Source organism: Barbus barbus, assembly GCF_936440315.1.
Source record: "Barbus barbus genome assembly, chromosome: 18".
Lineage (NCBI taxonomy): Eukaryota > Metazoa > Chordata > Actinopteri > Cypriniformes > Cyprinidae > Barbus > Barbus barbus.
This window is the reverse complement of record NC_136746.1, coordinates 5,679,217-5,703,698: the sequence shown is the minus strand read 5'-3', so window position 1 is coordinate 5,703,698 and position 24,482 is coordinate 5,679,217. Positions and strand designations below refer to the sequence as shown.

Genomic DNA, 24,482 nt, shown 5'->3' with positions numbered 1-24,482 from the left:
CTCAGCCAGAGTCTCTTCGCGTCTCAGCCCCTCAGCCAGAGTCTCTTCGCGTCTCAGCCCCTCAGCCAGAGTCTCTTCGCGTCTCAGCCCCTCAGCCAGAGTCTCTTCGCGTCTCAGCCCCTCAGCCAGAGTCTCTTCGCGTCTCAGCCCCTCAGCCAGAGTCTCTTCGCGTCTCAGCCCCTCAGCCAGAGTCTCTTCGCGTCTCAGCCCCTCAGCCAGAGTCTCTTCGCGTCTCAGCCCCTCAGCCAGAGTCTCTTCGCGTCTCAGCCCCTCAGCCAGAGTCTCTTCGCGTCTCAGCCCCTCAGCCAGAGTCTCTTCGCGTCTCAGCCCCTCAGCCAGAGTCTCTTCGCGTCTCAGCCCCTCAGCCAGAGTCTCTTCGCGTCACAGCTCATCAGCCAGCATCACACCGCGTCACAGCTCATCAGCCAGCATCACACCGCATCAAAGATCTTCAGCCAGAGTCTCTGCCCGTCTCAACTTAACTGCCAGAGTCTATCACATCCGGAGATTTAAAGTCAATCCTTCGAGTCACCTGTCTGGTGTCCAACGTGAGAGATGTACCGCTGGTGTCTGCACGTGCAGCTGGTATCCCTAGATACACCCATGTTAACCCTCCTGTCCACAAGCCTGCTCCTGAGGCCGCTTCCGTTCACAAGTCTACTCCAGTGCCTCCAGAGGTCGCGGCTTCCGCTGCAGAACCTCCCGAAGTGGTGGCACCTACTCCTGAACCCCGAGAATCCAGTTCTTAAGGCACAGCCAGGAGTGCCGATCCTGTATCCCGAGAATCCAGTTCTCAAGTCACGGCCAGGAGTGCCGATCCTGAACCCCGAGAATCCAGTTCTCATGTCACGGCCAGGAGTGCCGATCTCGAATCCCGAGAATCCAGTTCTCATGTCACGGCCAGGAGTGCCAATCCCGAATCCCGAGAATCCAGTTCTCATGTCACGGCCAGGAGTGCCGATCCCGAATCCCGAGAATCCAGTTCTCAAGTCACGGCCAGGAGTGCCGTTCCCGATCCCCATGTGCCCGCTCCTCCAGAGCGCCCCCAAGTGCCCACTCCTCCAGAGAGGCCGCCTGTGAACTCACGCCCTGTCCTGTCACGGCCAAGGAGGCCGCCTGTGAACCCTCGCCCTGCCCTGTCACGGCCAAGGAGGCCGCCTGTGAACCCTCGCCCTGCCCTGTCACGGCCAAGGAGGCCGCCTGTGAACCCTCGCCCTGGCCAGTCACGGCTATGGAGGCCGTCTGTGAAGCTTCGTCCTGTCCTGCCACAGCCATAGAGACCGTCCATGAACTCTCGACCTGCCCGGTCACGGCTCCTGTGACCATGGAGACTCTCTCTGTGGTGTCTGTCTCTGTTCTCCCTGTGGTGTCTGTCTCTGTTCTCCCTGTGGTGTCTGTCCTTGTTCTCCCCAGATCCCTGATCCTGCCATGGCTTCCTGACCAGTCCGCTCTGCCGTGGAGATACTCTGCCCTGTCTACGACACACTGGTGGGCTCCGTCTACTCCGCCGGGGTGGTCAGCTGTCTGGCTCTGGGGGTCACCTGCTCCGCCCAGGTGGGCTCTGGTCCCGTCCTGCTCTGCCACGGCCCTTGAGACCATGGATGCTCTCCCTGTGGTGTCTGTCTCTGTTCTCCCTGTGTTGTCTGTCCTTGTTCTCCCCAGATCCCAGACTTTGTCATGGTTTCCTGCCCTGTCTGCCTCCCTGTGGTGGTCTTCCGCTTCGGTCTGGTGGTCTGCTGCTTCCCTGTGGCGGTCTGCTGCTCAAGTCCGGTGGGCTCCGGTCCCGCCTGCTCCGCCCTGGTGGGCTAGGGTCCCGCCTGCTCCACCCTGGTGGGCTCCCGTGCCATCTGTTCCACACTGGTGGGCTTCTGCTCTGTCGGTCCTGACCTGGCCTCTGGCTCCGCCCTGGTTTCCTGCCCTGCCTCGATCCCCGGCCACTCCACTTCTGCGGGGACCTGGCCCTCCATCCCTCCCCCTGTTCCGCCTCCGCTCCACCGCCCTCCTTGGTTGTATAGGAGCGTCTGGAAGCCGCTCCTTGGGGGGGGGGGGGGCGCTATGTCACGAATCCTGGCCATGAACTCGCATTTACTCACCACCAGAGGTCACTCACTCACCACATGAACTCTTGCACTACACTAACTGTTGCACACCACCTCAAACTCCAATTCCCATCATGCCTCATACCTGGGACTGATTGCACTCACACCTGCACCTCATTAGCACACATGCATATAAACCACTCTCACACTACAGCACGTCGCGAAGTCTTGATTTGCCCCGGCCATCATTTCTGAGCGTCTATATTTACCAGTGTTTACTTTTCTCCTGTTGACCTTGGACTGCTTATTGTTATTGATCGTTTTCTGCCTGCCCCGACTTGGATTGTTTATTGGACTCTGCATCTCGCCGCCTGCCCCGACCTATTGCCTGTTTGACCTATGTCTCTGCATTACCTCCATTGTTCAGTTTGCTGGTATCTGACCTCTCCCGTCTGACTTCTCCAATAAAGCTGCATTTGGATCTAACTCAGCCTGACTCCTCGTTACAGCTTGTGATATTTATGGTTCCTGGCCTTCTAATTTAAATGATCTTTTATTTTTAACCATATGTATACAATGCTGTAGGAATGTGAAATATGTGTGAAAAATTCCTTTGATACTCTAAAACAACTATATTGCCATGCAAATGCACCAATAGATTTATTTTGAAAAAAAAGTATAAAGCATATTTAATTTAACTGTTGCTAAAGTACAGCCTCTAGCTTACAGCTGAATGGTGTTAGTGAACATTCAAGATGACGTGAAGCTTAATTGCTCCCAATGTCTGACAAACTGGATCTGGCGTGACACATTATTGGTCACTTCCAGTGTAGACATGATGTAAGAACAGTGATGCATTTCACATACAGTCCTAGCAATTTTATGAACTATACAATATTAAAGGATTTGTTGAAATAGTAGAAAAAGCAGAATCAATTTTGTAAAACTTAGATGAATTCAAATAGAGCCATAATGAGCTATTGTGAGTATGTTTGAAAACAGTGAACACAGCAAAACAGCACATGGCTCACCCCCATGATGTCCTCTACAAGTAGTGTCTTGCGTGTCTTTGCAACGTGAGCGGCGATGGTGGTCCCAAATGTGATGGGACCAGAGGGGATGAGCCCAGGAAGCCCCTCTTTTGCCCCCGTCGGAGTGAACAAACATAAACTCTGTGACAGAGAAAGCAACATCAACAAAACAGCATGACGTTAAGGAAAACGTCCTGATTGGTCAATGCAACTATAATCTCTGTCATTTTAGGGTACTTTGCAGTCCTCATATGTTCCTACCATTGCTAACAAATAACACTGCCTGAAAAAGTTGAGTAATGTCTTAACATGTAAAATAATTACAGTTAAACTTAGGACAAGCGGGTACCCAATAAAACTGGCAGTTAATATCAAATGAAAGCAGCAAAAATAATAAATAATTATTACAAATAAAACACCATAGATTGGCGTATCCATTCATTACTTCCCACATAATTACAGATCAGACAAAAGAGAAGCCCTTTCAAAGTGTGTTATCTGACTGGTCACAATACTTGCCATCCGAGTAAAACTACTCAAGTGGATAACAGAGAGGAAATGAGCATAGCAGACGTCTCAAGCCTTTTAATGCTATAGAAATTCCAGGCCATTTTGAGACAAACAGAATATGTACATGACCAATCAAAGGTTTGCACTCATTTGGCTGAGTTTATGTTTCTCATGATCTGAAGACCTCTAATGCTTCAGTCAGTGCTTAGAAATAAGTTTTGTTGACAAAATATAGATTGTTCTTAATTTAAGCAGTTTAAGTTACTATATTTTTATATAAAAAATGTGGAAAATAGCAATAACAATTAAAAAAGAGCAGCTGTGTCAAAGTTTTGACTGCTTTTTGAGTGTATTTCGCGACTTCAACATCCACTAAACACTTTTCAGCATGTATTAAATCAACCAAATCAGAAATTACTTACATTGTTGCATTCTCCAAGGAAGTAAAGTGCAAATCCATCAGCTTTTGTGGCTGTGACAAAGAAGAAAGGAAATGAATAAAACTCATAAAAAGGGTCACAGACTGATGTACTGTGTGTTAGACATGAACATTCAGAATGGGACTGTACAGTCCCAAAACATTTAACTGGACCCATAGATTCTGAGTCTCTTTATGGCATTTGAAGGAAGAAAATAAATAGCAAAGTGCTAATACATATGGCTAATGTTTTTAACAGATATAATGCTATTTGTTTTGGAAAGAGATCCAAAAAATAAATAAAAAATAAATAAATAAATTCTGGTCAGAAATTAACCAGGACTTGGAGCAAAATTACTAATAAAAGTGACAAAAATGCCCTCGATTATTTATAACAGTTGCTCCAGCCTGACTGTTCAGCCTGCTATATCACTAAATTTACAGAAATTATTTTAATTAACGGATTCAATTTATGAAATAATTTCTGAAATCATGAAATTAATGTATGACATAAATGGACAGAATACAGTGTGACATTTTGAATTTGTTTGTATTTTTACATTTTCTAAAGTTTTAGTAATTTTGTTGTGCTTTTGTCTTTTCTATTTTTTTTTTTAACCATGATCACATATTTTTATTTATTTTTATTTCCATTTTAGTTGCTTTACTACTACATCACGTTAAACAATGAAATAAAAAATGTTACCTTGGCAACTAGCTGAAATCATTTTTAATGTTTTATTTTAATTCAATTACATTTTTCAATTAATATTTTATTCAAAGTTAAATAATGTTTTATTTAAAGCAAGCTTTTTTTGTGGTTTTAGTTAACTATAATAACCCATAGTTTGAAAACAAACAAGGTATAAAATGTCCCCGAAAATCCATATCCTATCACTTCTTAATAACCAAAAAGTCCGTTTCTGAAAGTGGTGTGCACATGCTGGAGTCAGGTGTTGGTGTGTGTGAGACATGCAGGGGCCGGACTGAATCCCAGCGCTCTGCAGTGCTGCAGCATGCAGATGAAGCGTGGGTGGATGGGAAGTGACAGGCTGAGCGCTGCTCCATCAGCATGTGTGCGGAGGAGAGAGAGATGGGAACACCCGCTGCACTTAGACCTTTTAACCTGGATTCACTACACCTCCATCTGCAAGGCTCTCTACAGGCAGCTTTTATGCGCTGTTTATGCCGACAGTGTGAAGATTTGTTATTATAGTTGTTATTATAATACACAAATACATTATGTTAATTGCAAGTATGCAAATACTGTACACTGCGTGCCATTTGATAAAAATTTTCAGTAACATTTTACATATACTAAGGTTTAATAATATTAATAAGAACAATTACTTAAAAGTTATGAAGTGTAATAAATGGCTGGACTACCGTTGACCTGAAGTGCATAACATATGCTGGGTAATAACATATGTGAGTGTTTGTGGATGAGACAGAAAGGCTCTGACCTGCTTTGATGATGTTGCACAACTCATAGAGCAGTAGTTTGTTGTCTCCTCCAGTGTCCAGCCGCTGCTCCATGTAGCTGTTGAGCTCATATACGACGCTCTGCATATTCGTGTCCTGGTACTGCTGGACACAAGAAAGACACACATTCACATGCACATGCACACCCACTACATAGGCTACTACACAATACGGACAGACGTCCTTCTTAATAGATAATATGAAGGTTGCTTTTCACTAATATTATGAAAAATAGTAAATGGCAATGTCCATATTTTAGGTCATATAGTGTATATACACTACCGTTCAAAAGTCTTATGTTCACCAATGCTGCAATTATTTGATCAATACAAACAGTAATGTAAAATGTTTTTACAATTCAAAATAACTTAATCATTTTCATGTGATAGCAAATCTGAATTTTCAGAATCATTATTCCAGTCTTCAGTCACACAATCCTTCAGAAATACTTTTAATATGCTGATTTGTTGGTCAATAAACATTTCTTAACATTAATACTATTGAAAACAGTCATGGCCAAAAATATTGGCACCCTTGGTAAATACAATCAAAGAAGGCTGTGAAAATTAATCTGCATTGTTAATCCTTTTGATCTTTTATTTAAAAAATTGATAAAAATCTAACCTTTCATTAGATAATAACAATTTAAAATCGGGGGGGGGGGGGGGGGGGGGGGGGTAATCATTGTTTTTCTCAAATATACATTGGACACAACTCTAGCTCTTTTCACAAAAGGATTAACCATGCAGATTCATTTTCACAGCCTTCTTTGATCATGTTTACCAAGGGTGCCGATATTTTTGGCCACGACTGTAAACATGATTCTTTTTTTTCAGAATTCTTTTATGAATGTTCAACTTTAAGTTAAGAAAGTTCAAAATTGACATTTTTGTAACAATGAAAATTACTTTACTGTCACTTTTGATACACTTAATGCATCCTTGCCAAATAAAAATATTAATTTCTGAAAAAAACTTTCTGACCCAAACTTTTGAACGGTAGTGTAGTTATTTTATTTTTCTGCTTAAAGTTGAATATTTTTGGGTGATCCACTGAATTACATGAAAGGTTCTGTACTTCATCTTTATGAGGTACTCATATTTATCCATCCACGCAGGATACTCAGTTCATCATTTAATTCAATCGAATTTAGCAAGTAAAAACACAGGAAAAATATATCTTACACCCACAAATACTGGGTAAAACCGTTCCATTTAAGCAGAAAATAGTCTTGTTTCATCCTCCATTCAGGGTGGATTTTTTTTTTCAATGCATTGCACAGGACTTAAAATTTTGGGTAACACTTTAGTTTAGGTAACAATTCGCTAACTAGTTGCTTATTAGCATACTAGCATATTGGTTGTTTATTAATATGCAAATATTAATGGCTTATTCTGCACGACCATATTTTAGATCCCTTAAGCTCATTGCACACTGAGTTCGCATGCGTTTTTCCGTTTTTTCGTATTCCCCATCCTTTCCTATCAAAATGCATGCTATGGATGGGAAAACACAGAAAATCGAACCTGATCTGAATTTTTTTTTTTTTGACGGACGAAAATTTCGGAGGCAGTGTGCAAACGTGATTGACACAACGTGAGGTCGTATTTATTTTTTAATGTGCGAAAATTTCGGAATCAGTGTGCAGTGACCTTTAATCCTACCTCATACCAAAACTTAACAACTATCTTAATAATTACTAAGCAACAAATTAGGAGTTTAATGAGGCAAAAGTCATAGTTAATAGTTAGTATTAGTAGAGAGTTAATAGTTAATAGAGAGAATTGGTCCCCAGACTAAAGTGTGACCAAATTTTGCCAAAAGAAGACCACAGCCAATCAAAATCACCAACATCGAATTAACAGTTTTTCCTCTAACATGAAATGTGACTAAAGATCACAGAGGCCATGGGAGGTCTGTGTATGATACATAAATCAGTTCTAAATCAAGCTTTTTCATATTTTAAATGGAGAGTGGCCCAAGCGAGGGTGTCTATTTCTGTCCCTGTGTGAAAGGTCAGAGTGGGTCGGTGGATGAGGGGTGTTTGAGGTGCTCCCCCATGGGAACAGCTCCCTACACATCCTGTTTATGCAGACGAACATGTGACGTCCCTGCTGTCCTTCCCCAAAAAGTCCAAAAGTCCCAAAGTCCTTGTTTCCAAAGCCCACCCTCCCCGTCCCTGCACACTGTCTCCATCATGTTCTGCTGTATGTCCCTCTCTGCCGGCCCCGTTTAACTTCTTCATCTCTGTCCCCTAAATCAGTGGACCTAAGTGCTCGGAGCGGAGTGTGTGCTGGTGCTATATCAGCCCATTAACGTGGCACTGATCTCATTAACAGGTCATTGCCTCTCCTCATATAAATCTGTCACAGGGTTTGTGTTCTCAATGCCGTTTGTCATTTAACAGACACCTTCATATTTAGCAGCTGTATGCATGTGTGTGAGTTGCTGAGAGATTATTAGCAGAAACTTTTCAATGATGTGTTCCATGAGCGCTTCTCCCCTGATAACTGTCCCCATTTGGGACTCGCTGCCTTTTGGCATGAACATTCACACTTTTGCTATACACTTTAATAAAGGGGTCACATATTACTTTTAAAAAGAAAAAAAATATTTACAAAATATCTTCATGGAACTTGTTCCTTAATTAATATCCTAATGATTTTTGGCATAAAACAATAGATAATTTTGACCCATGCAATGTGTTGTGGGCTATTGCTACACATACTGTATACTCCAGCGACTGAAGACTTAAGGTTTTGTGGTCCAGGGTATGTATCTATCTATCTATCTATCTATCTATCTATCTATCTATCTATCTATCTATCTATCTATCTATCTATCTATCTATCTATCTATCTATCTATCTATCTATCTATCTATCTATCTATCTATCTATCTATCTATCTATCTATTTCAGTGGTATGGGTAGGTTTTCACAGGAAATTCGAGCATGGCACTGCGTCATTACGTCACGTCTGTAAATATAAAGAAGTTGTCCCGGCTACTAGGCTATCACACGTGAGGATCCTGCAGGTGGCGGCTGATCTATAGCCTTCTCACAGCAGTCGTGTCTGATAACTGAATATGCTGGCGTTTGTTTTTGGATGAGTGAGAATCATCTTTCTTGAAACCCTCCCGAACAACATGTGGTGATGTAGGGGCTGTTTGACCATTTTTTTTAAGGTTTTCTGACCCCGAGACTCAACTATTTCCTGCAATTCTCCAGCTGTGGTCCTTGGAGAGTCTTTAGCCACTCAAACTCTCCTTCTCACCATGCATTAGGACGATATAGACAGACGTCCTCTTCCAGTTTCGTAACATTTTCTGTTGATTGGAAATTCTTAATTATTGCCCTGATGGTGGAAATGGGAATTTTCACTGCTCTAGCTCTTTTCTTAAAGCCACTTCACTAATTTGTGCTGCACATCAGAAATATATTCTTTGGTAATTCTCATTGTGATGGGCGATTAAGGGAATTTGGACTTTGTTTTCCCTCCTATTTATATTTATCTGAAACAGGAAGCCATGGCTGGATAATTTCATGTTCATAATCACCCTGGAGTGCTCAAAATTGTAAACATGAATGGGAATATACTTCAGAGATATTTTACTCATAAGAATTTCTAGGGGTACCAATTCAGTATAATTGTGTCCAACGTGTATTTGAGAAAAACATTTATTTCATAATGAGATTTTCCCCCATTTTCAATTGTTTTAGTTCAATGAAAGGTTAGATTTTTGTGATTTTTTTAAATAAAAGATCAAAAGGATTAATAATGCAGGTTTATTTTCACATTTTTTTTTTCTAAATGTTCGATAAACTGATCCATTTAAAACAATTATTTCAATTGTTAGGCTTTACAGTGTTAAAGAATCGCGCACACACACACACACACACACACACACACACACACAAAACGATGCTTAACTTACCCTGCTAACTTCTTTTGCTGAAGATTCATCTGTTGAAATACAAAAGAAAACCAAGGCAAAACTGATGAAGGTAAGCATATACAGTAACACAGTGTCACCAGGATGACTGGACAGAATGTCCCTTCATTTGTATAAAACTTTTGCCTTAGTCTTTTTTATTTATTTATTTATTTACATTTATTAAGTTTATGCTTATGTTGTCTTTAATTAGATGAACTAAATGAATTAGAGGAATAGAAAAGAGAAAAGAGTAAAACATGAGAAACAGGATCAAACCTACGTAACCCAAATAGGCAACAGCTCCATACACAAACACACAAACTTCAACTTTATGTGTAAACTGAAACTGATTCTAATGTTCTAACTGAGTGCCATGCTATGTCTGAAAGCAAAACCTGCTGTATTGCAGTCAGAGCAATATATAAAACCCTGAAGAATCAAACAGAACAGAATAAGAAACCAAGCAACCAACAAAATGTTCTGTCACTTTCCAATTGTCACATTTGCAGCTGATTAAGACAGTTTTTTTCCCTGCCTGGTTGGAACACAGTGTTAAGGGACATTCAATGAGTAACTCATGCAGCCAAACTGACAATTTTCCACTTTAGTGATGAGCGATCTTTCTAAGCTATGCAAGCTTCAATAATCAAGCTTCAAAGTAAAAATCTAAGTTTTTATAAACTGAAACCCAAGCCCTGGCATGTACTTTAAATACAAGGCTGCAAAAGATACAATGGCTTGCAAAAGCTCCATCTACCTACAAATAAATGACATACGCAGCTATGAACACATGCAGAAAAACAGGGATAAAATAGGAGAATTTGTGAATACGCAATCTCCTCTTGTTCTCCTGAGAAAACACCTGTATCTGAGGTCAGCGATTTTGCAGAAACCTGGAAACATTCAGCAAAGTCGTCCTCAGTGGCTTCCCCCATTCAGAAAGAAGCTCAGTCAGAGTGTGGAACACAGGAAGTGATGCAGATCAACACTGTCCTCTCAGATGAGACTGTGCAAGCATTACAGCTCACTCACAACAGCAGGCAATGTCACATAGGTCAAACTGCTTAAAGGTACAGTTGTGCTCATAAGTTAAAATACAATTTGTATGACCCTTCTTAGTAATATTTTACAGAATCAGCAAGTAGAATGTGAAGCTATGACCACAACTTGAGTGGATAAACAGTCTCTATGCTATTAGATTACACCACAGAACAAACAAGTGATTAACATAAAATATAAATAAATACAGAATTTGCTAAATTAATTTTAACTGAGAAAAAAGCCCAAAAGTGCAAATGCTTGGCAGAAAACATTTACATGCACAGACCAATCACAACAGTTCCAAAAGAGAAAAAAAGGAAACAAATAAATAAATAAATTGATGGTGATGTATGTATGTATGTATGTGTGTATGTGTGTGTGTGTGTGTGTGTGTATATACACACTGCTACTCAAAAGTTTGGGATCAGTAAGATTTTTAATGTTTTTTTAAAGAAGTTTCTTCTGCATCAACCTAGCAGGCACACAACGTCATGTTGATATTTGGTTAAATTTCGGTTGCGACATCGGGTGACCAAAATTCAATGTAAATTCAACTTCTAATGTCAATGTTAAATTGATGTCCAATACTGAAGTCAGCCGATGTTGATATTTGGTTGTTTGTAGGTTGTGTAACCAAAATCCAACATTAAGTCAATGGCAGATTGACATCAAATACTATACTTGCACATTAAGTATTTTTTCAACCTAAATGCAACGTCTGTCCGACGTCAACCTGACGTTATATAGACGTCCGCTGCCTGCTGGGAAGGCTGTATCTATTTCAGAGCCGGCCCAAGGCATAAGCGAACTAAGCAGCTGCTTAGGGCCCCGTGGCCACCAGAGGGCCCCCAAGAGTAGTCTACATGAAATTACAGTTTATTTTATTTTATTTTATTTTATATTCGTGATATATGTCAATGGACAGTGGTAATTATACAAAAGTGAAATACTAAATAATTAAATATTCTATACATATCGTTTTATTATTTCCACAGCGACGTGTCATGCAGGCACAATAATGACCATGTATGCGTCAGACGCTGCCGTGTGTATCTGTCGGATTAACATCACGTAAATTCACCTATTTCTCCCGAAATACATGAAAGTAAATAGTCAGTTAGCTGGGAGAAAAACAGAGTAAACTTTATAGTAAGCTACACAATGTGTATTTGATAGGAATAAAAGATGTCGTCCATTAATTGAAAGGATTATTGCCGCTTTCCATAGAAATCAGCGTGTAGCCTATTTAACAAACGAAATGTCTTTTTTTCTTTTACTTAACTGAAGTGTATTTAAATGTCTGAAACCTAAAATAAACTGTATTTGGTCGAAAACACTGAACAGTTATGAAATATGAAAAGCACAAAGTGCGTCTTTTTATTTTTTTCTCTGGCTCAGCGCCAGCCAAAGCGCAGCACGTCAGAGGGTTAAAATCGATTGCGTTTTGGGGGTGGAGGTGGGACAAATTCAACATGGGGGTTTTGTGGCACAAATCAGAGGTGCGTTTCTCAAAACCATTGTTAGCTAACTATTTCCATTGAACTCTATTTGTGACGACAGAACTTGCGACCATAGTTGCTTTTGGGAAATGCACCCCTGGTCAGATCAGTAAAAATAACTTTCCTGGGTATATATTTTTGTAATAAAAATAAGCTTCTGTTTCATAAACTGATAAAAGCTTAACATTATTTACCTCAGCCTACATTTTGCGTCTTTGCTATTATATTCCAATATCATTATGCCTCAATTAGCTAGATATAAATTAAGAGTTGTTGTTTTTTATGTACAGATGCTCTCTGTTGTGTTTAATATTTATTATAAAAAAATATGACTTGTAATAAAAGTACAACTTCGATTACTATTTATGTTGTTAAAATAACATTCTGTCCTGTAAATGCATGGTGTGCTGGTTTATTTAGCTACATTTCAGCACATTAAGTATGCCACTTAATACTTTAACCCCCAGTTTCTTGTTTCATAGACAAGGCTTAAACCTAGTCCTAGACTAAAACGTAAATCTGAGCTGTTTCAACTGAAAGAAACTTGCATTGACTGATCTTAAAACATGTCAGTGCCTTTGTTTTGTCTTAAGATGAACACCAGTAATGCTTTTTTTCTAAGGCATGTTTATAAAAAGCACTTAAATATCCTAATTGAACTATGGCCTAATCCTGGTTTAGTCTAAGCCCTGTCTGTGAAACCGGGCATACGACTTTGAATGTTAAAGTGAAAATTAACACCTGACCACTGCTGTAAGTTTGCAACTGTTACAATTAAAAATCTCAGAAGGGTAAAAACATGCAGGCAGACAATGGTATGATGTAAGCAACACAGCTACAAGAAACAAAACTGATAATGGGTGTGTTAGATTTATAGTGTGTGAATAATCAAGCTTTGACAATAACCACTCACATTGGCGGCACCGAGGGGCCCCCAAATAAAATTCTGCTTAGGGCCCCATAAAGGCTTGGGCCAGCCCTGATCTATTTGATCAAAAATACAGAAAAAAATGTTATTTTGTGAAAAATTATTGCAACTTAAAATAACAGTTTTCTATTTTAATATAGAAAACACATTAAAAAACATAAAAAATCTTACTAATCCCAAACTTTTGAGCAGCAGTGTGTGCATGAATATATATTTATATTTACTGAGCTCATGTGGGTGGACTGTGCACAGTAGAGACACTTTTTGTTTTTTACATCACTACACAAAAATGAAGTGATTTTTCACATGATATTTATTTTGCTTGTGTACTAAAATATCATAAATTGATAATAGCCATAAGTAGTTTATATTTTCCACAATTAGCTCATAAACACAAGGGGCATTTTTGACTCAACTGTACCCATGTGGTGTGCAGTTGAAACAATAGCTTGGTACGGTTGAGACACCATTCTTAATGCTCTAAAGCTGGCTAACCATTTATTGCAAATGTAATTAATTACAAAATTACAGTTTTAAAATACATTTATTTATTTGCTTTATTTCATTCAGATTCAGTTAAACAAAATAGCAACAAATATTTAACATTAGAAAATATATGGCAAACAGTACAACTGTAAACATAACAGTAAAAATAACAATATACATACCTGTATATTCTATAACCCTATGCCTAAACATACGCATCACTCAAATCTTTCTGCATTTTTACATTTTCAATCATTCTGTATGATTTATAATCTTGTTTCATCATGGGGACTTGAAAAATATTCCTATAAGGTCAGAATTTACTGGTATTACTATACTTGTGGGAACATTTGGTCCCCATAATGTAGGTAATACCAGTACACAAACACACACAGCCTCTGTATGCATTTTATTTTCTATGATTGAACTGTTACTGTATACAGTACATGTATACTATCGGCAAGTACCAAAAATTTAAGTATCTGTCTCACATTAGAAGGACTTTAAAAGTAGCACACGCTCTCTGTCTTCGCTGGTGACTGAATGTTAAGGTCTCTGCACACTGAGTCCAAAATTTTCGCATGCGTTTTTTCGCATTCGCAATCTTAAAAATTTGTCACGCACAGAGACCTTGCACACTGAGTCCGATGCGTTTTAATTAATCCGTTGCGAAAAAATTCGCAAAACTATACAAAATATCTTCAAGCAGTGAGGATGATTTTGTTGTCCTCTCTCTTTTTAAAAAAAGAAAAAGAAAAAGGAAATATTAGGTCCATCGAATCCTTAGATTGCGCAGAGAGGAAGGAGAGTTCCACCTCCTTATCAAAGAGCTGCGGGATTATCCCGAGATATTCAAAGTTTATTTCAGGATGTCAGTGCCTCAGTTTGATACTTTGCTAGCGATACTGAATCCACATATTAAAAAGAAGACCATCAATTTCCGTGAACCAATTGATCCTGAACAGAGACTGTCTGAGGTATGGATACACCAACAGACACACACACACACACCGAACTGCGGCATCGGAAAGGTGCGCGCCAGGCATAAAAAAATAGGCTTCAGTAGTTCTTTATATTCTGTATCTTTGTATTCCGCAATTTGTTTGCCATAAAGTGCTCTGTGCTGCAAGACGAAGTGTATTAATTTGTCTGACACTATTTTGGATTTTGGCTTTCGCTTGTACGGTGGCTCTGAATTGTCAAAACACCTTCTCAAAGCATCTCAAAATGCTTTATACGGATGCGAAAAACGCAAAAAAAAATCGAACCCGATCCAAAATTTTTTTTGATGGACGAAAAATTCGGAGTCAGTGTGCAATGGCCTTTAGCCTTGTATGTTTTCTAGTTTCTGTGTTCCTGTCTGTGTTTCCTTGTTTTGCCTTGCCTTTGTGTTTTTGTATCTTGGACTGTTTACCTGCTTTTCCTGATTGTTTGCTGCCTGGCCTGACCATTGACTGTTCTATGGATTACTCTTTTGCTTGAGCCTTGGATGTTTCTGTTTGCTGGTGTTTTGGCCCTGCCTGTTTTGACCTACATATATATATATATATATATATATATATATATATATATATATATATATGTAGTTATAGATTATTATTGTTGTGCTCTATGTCTTGTGGACTTCATGGGGACAAGCACATGGCGGCCATTGTAAGTCCTCAAGACCAGAAGTATACATGAGCTGTGCCTTTTTGGACAGGGCCCAACTCGATTTGATACTTCCATGTCCTTTAGCTGTTAGTGTGAATGGACATTTAGACTAGAGGACAGATCAGCAATTCTAACTCTCATAAGCAGAACCATGCTGGGTGATGCGATAGCACTTTCTGACTGATGACACAGACAAACAAGAAGAAAGATGGTAGGGGAGGCACTGTTCCCCACATCAGATCGCTCATATCAGCTCGCCTAAATATGGTTGATATATTACAGGCCCGTATGGATGGAATTCCCGTCCCGTTATAAAGCATCTGATGGTGTCCTGCTGTGTCAAAGCTGCTGACCTTTTTTGATTCCCTCTTGACATTAGCAGGCACTATGCCTAAACTGCCACTCATATCATCTTGTAAATCATACACTGTGCACTTTCAGCATAATCCACGTCCCTTGCCGTTGCGGGCCTGTAAGAATGGCAGTGTCTCATTCTGCTGTTGCTTCTCACAAACCAAATGTAAGGACAATATGGCCGAGTTCCTGGCTTTTTGTCTACTGCCTACATAGGCAGCTTTTTTTTAAGGGAAATAGAGCCACATGAACAACTAGTGACTGATTTAGTACATTCCACACAGGCAGTGACTTACATGTAAGACAAAAATCCCTTGTGACAACAGATTTCTAAATAGTTTGCTGATAGCATTTTGCTAGGCTAATGACGCAATACTTTAAATTTAGCTTTAAAGGGGACATCAGATGCTAAATTCACTTTTATATGGTATTTGAAAATACATGTGCGCTGGTAGTGTGTGTACACAACCACCCTATAATGATAATTATTTTTTATGAAGCTCTGCAAATCGCCTTTCCTAATAATGTGCTAGTTAGCAAGTTCCATGACGAATAAAGCAGTGGTTCTCAAACTTTTTTGGTCATGACCCCCTTTAAACCCATAAAAAAAAAATTGAGTCTGCTTTTCACTGCATATTTGAACCGCTGCCCCGGTTCAAAGCGGGGCAGCAGCTTTGATATTGCCATTCTTAAGTCATGTTCAATGTTGAGTCTAGATCTGTACTTGGTCTTCATTGAAGCAACAGCAAAGAACCCTGTTTCGCAGAGGTAGGACGTTGCAAAGGGGAGCAGAATTTCAACAGCCTTCTGACCTATCAGTGGGAACTCCCTCTCCACACCAAGCCAGAATTCACAAAGTGTTTGTGATGGGAACTTTAGCCTCATGCTTGAGTCAGACGTCATCTCAATGAACAGCTCTTCTTCTGAGGAACTCAGGTCATCAGGTGCTGGAGCAGTGAATGGATCTCTCACCCAGTCGAACTGCACACTGTTGTCAGGGACGTATTTCTGAAAATGACCTCTCAGAGCAGAGATGTATTCCCATCAAAACATGGGGTGCTTTCTGTGAGCTTGTTAGTTTTCGAAAAAGTTGTTAGATTTTCAAAAGACTCAAAAGACTTGCTTGAGTTTCCTGCCCCACATGTCCAGTTTTCGGATGAATGAACTGATTTGGTCTGCCAGATGTGGTAGGTATTTGTCTTTGCCCTGCAGCTGGAGGTTTAGTTGATTAAACTTGGAGAAAATGTCACTGAGATATGCCAGCTTCATTAGAAATTGTCCATTACCAAATTTGCTGACAAGCTCGTTCATGCCTTCTTCCCCTGAAATGCTGAAAAATTTGAATTTGCTCCCTGAGCTAAAACACTCTGGACAGCACTTTGGCACGGGAGAGCCATCGTGCTTCCTCACAGAGCGTGGAAAAATGTTGCGATTTCAATGGTCTTGTTTTTATGTAGTTGACCGCGATAACAATTTCAGACAAATAATAATGAAGTGCGTCCACTGTGCTTTCGGTGTGACTCTCTTGGTGAGTGCCTGCAATCCTCCCTGTTTCCCCACCATGGTCTGTGCACCATCAGTGCAAATTCCCAAGCAGTCCTCCCATTTAATCCCAGCCTCTGTCAATTACGAATCAATAATCTTAAAAAGTGCATCAGCCGTTGCTCTTTTTGGGATGTATTTGCAAAATAGTAGATCCTCATTCAGTAACTCGAAATCAACAAACCGCACATACGCTATTAACAAACTGTCCTTGTTACTATCAGTGGCCTCGTCGACTTGAAGCGCATAGCACTTTCCTCTCATTTTCTCAATGAGCTGTTCCTCAATGTCATGTGCAATATCATGACTTCGTCTTGATATGGTATCATTTGACACTGGCATAGTCTTTAATTTCAGGACACTCGCCTCATCAAGCATAACTCAAGTGGCTTTTGAACATAATTCGGATGCATGGTCTCAATGTATCTGCTAATTTTGTGGGTTTCATGCTGTCCGCTGCCAGTGTTTTAAGGCATAGGACACACATAGGTCTTTCCTCCTCTTTCCTGCGTCCCCCCCTGGTCACTCCACTTGTCAACTGCTTGTCACTCCACGGAAGAGAGGGGCAGGGTGAGCATTAGCATTTAAAGGGACATGCACTGAAACGGGTCACTGTGAACAAGATAAAAAGCTGTTTTTACAAGGTAAAAAGGGTGTTGTTTTACACTACCGTTGAGAAATTTTAACCAGCTAATTTTAACTAAAGAATCATATCAACTTGTGGAAAATGGGCATCTGATGACCCCTTTAAATTGTACACTGTAAAATGTTATTAGTTATCCTTACTTTAAAAAAAAAGCATGCAAACTGATTGCCTTAAAAAACTAAGCAAAGTAAAAAACACTTTTTGGTTTCAACAACTAATTAATTCTAAGGTTATCTAATGTAAAATTTCGTCGCCACCGATAACCTTGTGGTTTGTGCGCCGACATATGGTGCAACTGTGCTCGCAACGACCTGAGCTTGATTCCTGTATCTGCTCTCTGTCCTATCCAATAAATGCATAAAAGCCAATAAATATAACTTACAAATATATATATATATATATATATATATATATATATATATATATATATATATATATATATATATATATATATATATATATATATATATATATATATATATATTATAAATATCTTGTATTTAAAAATACAGACATAACAGAAACCCTTTTAACACCAAACATAAAAGACCTTTAAACACGAATAAATCTGTATTAATCTTAACACATAATTCCAACATTTATTCCTAGAGTATAAAGCAAAGCATGCTGGGAACCAGAAACTATCTTGACAAATTGGTACTCATACAAATACAGTACACAAATCGTAAAGACTACTAGATTTTTACAATTAAAATCAACAAATAGTTGTCCATAGTAAAGTCAACTAAAAATGTTAATTAGGACATTTGTTATGTTTTCCACTGTACAGACAAATATAGGTGAAAATAGCCCCAACGTTTTAAATTGACATCAGTATTACTTTTAATAATTAATAACAGTTAACACTTAAGTTACTTAAGTAACTTTGCAACTACATGTCAACTCATTAATCTGTAATTATACTGTATGTCAACTAACTCTCATTAGAGTATTAGTAGACTGAAGAAGTCGACATGTACTTGCAAAGTTACTTATAGTCAGTAAAATGTCTGCTGGGGGATCAAAATGAATTGTTATCAGATAATAGGCAGACAGTCTAATAATACTCTAATGACTGCCAGTTGACACGTAATCCAAAGTTGCTTAGTCAGTAGAATGTCTAAAGTGGACTATCGAAATAAAGTGCTTCCTAAAATGTATAGGTTTTAGAACAGAGCCTAGAAGTGTCTCTCTGCCCAGGTTCTGCTGGGCAGCTAAAGGAGAGCAATATTCCACTTTGCGCCAGAGGCTACCTATGCTCACGTCATACTCCTTCCGTTTCTGGTATTCCCAGATGGAAATGTTTGGTAATCAATGCAGGCACTTGCAGATGTGTTTCTGTCCAGCTCTCTGTGGGCAAATATCAGCTCCAGATCCTTTGTGTAAACTGAAATGAAAACTCTCAATTCAGCATGAAAAGTAAAGCAGATATCAGCAGCTTGATCAAAATGGTTACAATAATGCACCTACAATTAGGTAAAGCATTATCAACAATTTCATATAAATTATTCTCAGTGGCTGCAGCATGCCACAGATGCTGTCAGTACAGCTTAACTTGTATTGAACACAGAGCTTTCCTTTCAAAAAATAATTTTACTTTATCCTAGCTTAATGTGCAGACACAGCTATGTAAGCCATTTACAGACTGATTTTCCTACTTTGACTTTATGGCTCTTTCAGAACATCTTTCTGAGCCAAAGATGACTGAACACCCGAATAAAGCTGTCAGAATTCCCATTTATCCCATTTATGCTGCTGCATATAGCCGCTAAACTACACCACCTAGACACTGGGCACACCGTTACAGAAATGACAGATTAAAAAAGGAACAAAAAAAATTAATAAAACAAAACAAAAAACAACACTACTAGAGCAAAGTACACACACACACACACACAACACAACAAAGCAAAACACAAAGCAAAAAACTAAAAGCCAAATAAATAGCCACTGCTCTTGATTAATGGTCAATGTGGAGATTTTTGGGAAACCCATTTTGAAACGATTTACAAAAGCAATTTTGGCATAGAAATCATGCAAAGAAGTCAACCATATGTTTATTCAACGCTATCTCACAACCAGTTCGTACATATTTTACGAGGTGGCTAATTCATACAAATTTATACGACCTCACTCCACACCAGAGGTGGGTAGAGTAGCCAAAAACTGTACTCAAGTAAAAGTAAAAGTACTTGTAGAAATATTTACTCAAGTAAAAGTAAAAGTAATAGTCTGAATAGTTACTTGAGTAAGAGTAAAAAAGTATCAGATAAAAAAACTACTCAAGTAGTTAGTTACTAGTTACTTTGGATCATATACTGAATATAGTCTATTTTTATTTAGATAGATATTTAGATACAATTTACACACACACACACACACACACACACACACACACATATACATATATATATATATATATATATATATATATATATATATATATATATATACATACACATTGCCATTCAAAAGATATTTTTTAATGTAATTTATTTCAGTGATGCAAATCTTAATTTTTATTAGCCTTTACGCCAGTCTTCAGTGTCATATAATCCTTCAGAAATCATTCCAATATGTTGATTTATTATCAATGCTGTTCTTTTAACCTTCTATTCATAAAAAAAATCCTTAACAAAATGTCACATGTTCCAAAAAAAACTGCAAATCCTTGTTGAAAAAACCAGCATATTCTGGTATAGGTATGTTTTGAAGCATGGGATGCTGGTTTGAGCTGGTTTAATGGTCCGACCAGTTTAAGACCAGCACATGACCAGCATAAACCAGCATCCCAGCTTCAAAACATACCTAACTAGCATATGCTGTTTTTTTCAACAACACTGATAATAAATCGATATATTAGAATGATTGCTGAAGGATCATATGACTCTGAAAACTGGAGTAACAGCTGATAAAGATTCAGATTTGCATCACTGAATTAAATTATATTTTAAAGTATATTAAGTATATTAATTATTAATTATGTATTTTGTATGTATATAACCTCTGACATGGAGAAGAGAGAAATCTCCTGCAGAAGACCGCTACAGAACATCTGAACATAACGAAATAAATGCATATAACGGATCTTCTTCCGTCTGTTCCGCAAAATGTAAACAAATGTGGCTTTTATTTCTGCAAGTGTAAATATTGTGAAAATATCAACATTAATTGTGTCTAAGCAAAGGCATTCCTACTGGAACTAACGCGGGTTTGGCGGGTGTTCATTTCATACTCTGTGACAGCTTATTTAATGAATAAATTCTGGATTGTATTTAATGTATAAGGTACATTTATAACTAACTGGTAATATCATAGTGGTATCGTGTAGTCAGTGCAATCGAATCTATACCTGTGGAACCGACAGCACTGTTCATCTAATAAAGATCTTCATATAGCTCTAGCAAACCATAGCCTTTTCAGATTTGCTTTCACCTGACTGTAGATCCAAAGCCACGTCTTCATCGCTCTTGATGTTCTTAAACTTTCTGTTATCTGAGAGAGAACCGCTTCAGACGACACTGAACGAATCATTCAAATTGATTCACGAACCGATTCACTGGTTTGCCAACAGGTTTGTTCGTGCCTTCGAACAGAATTGACTCAAAATAATGAATCATTCGCGAATGGGCATCGTTCATTGCCCAGAGAAAAGTAGACGGCGCGTTTGGAATAAACTGAAGCATTTTTTACTTTATTATTACGTATTGCAATAAGATAAAGTAACGAGAGGAGTGTCGCCCACAGTAACTAAGTAAAAGTACCGTTTTTTCACTAAAAATGTACTTGAGTAAGAGTAAAAGTACCCATTTTTAAATATACTCTAAAAGTATTAGTTACCCAAAAAATTTACTCAAGTAAATGTAACGAAGTAAATGTAACTCGTTACTACCCACCTCTGCTCCACACACACACGCAAGCACGCACACACCGTGAACACACACCCGGAGCAGTAGGCAGCCATATTGCTGCTGCGCCCGGGGAGCAGGTGCGGGGTTTGGTGCCTTGCTCAAGGGTCTCACCCCAGTCGTGGTATTGAGGGTGGAGAGAGCACAGGTTATTCACTCCAAAATCAAAATGGCTTGATAATTGAGACTGTTTAGGTTTTTGGGTGATTCAAAAAAAAAAAAAAAAAGGAGTCAATTTGTATAGCGTGGTTGTGACTGCACACTACTAAGATATTTTGCATTCAATGTCTCCTTTAAAATTAAAATATTATCATCTTAATTCAAGTGAAGTTTTTTTTTTGAAAGTCTGACAGTAATCAGTGTTGAGTACGACTGTAAGGTTAACCTTTCCTGCTTTACATGTTTGAAAATTATTAACAATTGAAAACATTAGAAATTTAGAAAAGTAATCAAAAAGTAATCAAATGTAATCAGTTACATTAATAAAGTAATTGAAAAGTTACACTACTTATTACATTTTAAGTAGAGTAACTTGTAATCTGTAAACTATTACATTTCCAAAGTAACCTTCCCAACACTGGTGACGGGTAGGTTTAGGGGCGGAGTTAGGTGTAGGTCATGCGTACAAATTCATACGAATTGGCAACACGTAAAATACGTATGATTTAGCAAAAATCGTATGAATTTGTACGAGTGAGGTCATACGAATTCGTACAAATCAGCCACCTCGTAAAATATGTATGAATTGCCGTGAGATCGGGCTGGTTTATTTAGTTTATTTATTAATTTGATCAGGGACGATACACATTAATATTAGATAACAACACGTAAAATGTGCCAGATTCAGACAAATTGGCTAATTTTCATTCGTAGTCCTATTTATTATTATTTATTTTCTCAACAAAAAGTAACAATCTTTGAAATTATATCATTTAAGTTCTGTTATTTTTCAACCTACCCTTTGACCACTTTCATCATACAATCAATTTCCGATGGATAAAATCCTGTCTACGTTTCACACACAAATTTGTCAATATTTGGTATTAAAGAAGTAATGTAATGCCGTTTCATGTTGAATAATGGATTACTGGTTTAATAATGGAGTGCTGGGCAATGTATCTCACTGATCTAATAAAATTACAAAATGCCAAATTCTATTATACCATAACTAATTTGATAAATTAAGTGAATGTATTAATGAATTCATAGAAATTCTTTGAAGTGTGTCCAGACGTTCTCTGTCTGGCGCCGAGCTGGACACAAACTATACATTCAAGCAGCCTCCTCTTCTGTTATTGAATTGCGGCACATTTCAGGATTTCTAGCCGCACGTCATCTGCGGCTCTCCTGTGTGGCTTGGGTCATCAGGGCCACTAGGCTAAAGACAGACTGAATGAGTAGGTCATGGATAACACTGTGCACGTGTGTGTGTGTGTGTGTGTGTGTGTGTGTGAGTGTGAGAGACAGCGAGGCACAGGATCTGTCCAGATGTAGGATTTCTCTGGAGGCAGAGCAGCGAAAGGTTTGGGATTATCAATTACTCGAAGATCGCATGTGTGTGAGAAGAAAACAGGGCCAGGGGAACGCTAGGCAGGAATGAGGTGGAGGGAGCTGACGTCACTGGGGCCTTGGGGGTCCTTGTTAGTCTCAACCAAAGCACAGACACATAATCACATACTGCACACACACTATCACACACACAGTGATGCATCATTAGTAGTGCTCACTAATATTTAGAGTTAGGGATTTGAACAAACCACTACACGCAAGTATTAAAGGATTAGTTGACCCCAAAATTAGAATTCTGTCATCCTTTATTCACCCACATGTCATTCCAATCCCATGTTAATTCTTTACTGGTCACTCTTTTCCAACAGTGAATGGGGAACAGAGCTTTAAGGCTTCCTTTAGGATATCTTTATGGTGCTTTGTCTCCTTTGTGAAGTATACATGACTTACTGATTTAAAAACAAATGATATTCAGTAATATTATCGCTTTAACTACATTGATACTATTTAATGAGAAAAACAATTTGAACTGAATTAAGCTGGAGAGTGACACTCACTTTGCAACACCATTGAAGTGAACTGAATCACCACCGACAGGCTTGAGCTGAATAATGACACTCAATGCAGAGCTGCTCATGGCTGAATTGAACTTATTTCATAATTGATGAACTTTGCGACAAAACAGTTATTGAACTGAATCGAAAGAACATTGAGTTAAATTGAGCTGAATAATGACACTCTTGTCTTTTTAGAGCTGCTTTACATCTGAAATTGAGTTTATTCCATAACTGATTAATTTGATAAAACTAACACTGTTTATTTTCAGTTTACTAATGCAAAGCTGTTTTGAAACAATCTGGATTGTATGAAGCATTATATAAATAAATGTGACTTGACCTGCACCCGCATTCCAAGTCTTCTGAAAGCTTTTTATGATGAACAGACTGAAATTTAAGTCGTTATATAGTGATAACAGTCCTGCTGAGACTGTATCAGTACAATTTATGAGCAAATCTTTCACGCTGGTATACAGTGCTGCTTGACAGTTAGTGAACCCTTTAGAATTTTCTATATTACTGCATAAATATGACCCAAAACATCATCAGATGTCCAGCCCATTCCTTAGTACAGAACCACTTAACTCTGTGATGTTGGTGGGTTTCCTCCTATGAACTGCTTGCATAGGTCCTTCCACAACATTTTAATTGGATTAATGTCTGGACTTTGACTCAGCCATTCCAAAAAAATAACTTTGTTCTTCTTTAACCATTCTTTGGTAGAATGACTTGTGTGCTTGGGGTTGTTGTCTTGTTGCATGACCCACGTTCTCTTGAGACTCTGTTCTTAAACAGATGTCCTGATGTTTTCCTTTAGAGTCTGCTGGTATAATACAGAATTCATTGTTCCATCAATGACGGCAGGCTGTCATGGCCAAGATGCAGCAAAACAGGCCCAAGCCATGATACTACCACCATGTTTCACAGATGGGATAAGATTCTT

The 24,482-nt window shown here is 38.8% G+C and overlaps 1 protein-coding gene across 2 annotated transcripts in view; it reads right to left on the bottom strand.

The window, feature by feature from the left end:
* Positions 1-24,482, bottom strand: part of LOC306884758 (cAMP and cAMP-inhibited cGMP 3',5'-cyclic phosphodiesterase 10A-like) — a 95,217-nt gene that overhangs the window by 29,789 nt on the left and 40,946 nt on the right. Inside the window, exons 3-6 of one of the 2 annotated variants that reach the window (XM_079440943.1) lie at positions 9,417-9,445; positions 5,462-5,582; positions 4,003-4,052; positions 3,071-3,211 (exon numbers count right to left, since the gene is read on the bottom strand). In XM_079440943.1, the coding sequence (XP_079297069.1) occupies positions 3,071-3,211; positions 4,003-4,052; positions 5,462-5,582; positions 9,417-9,445 (341 nt within the window). Of the gene's footprint in view, positions 1-3,070; positions 3,212-4,002; positions 4,053-5,461; positions 5,586-9,416; positions 9,446-24,482 lie in introns of both variants that reach the window. The other variant, XM_079440942.1, reaches the window with a different exon arrangement.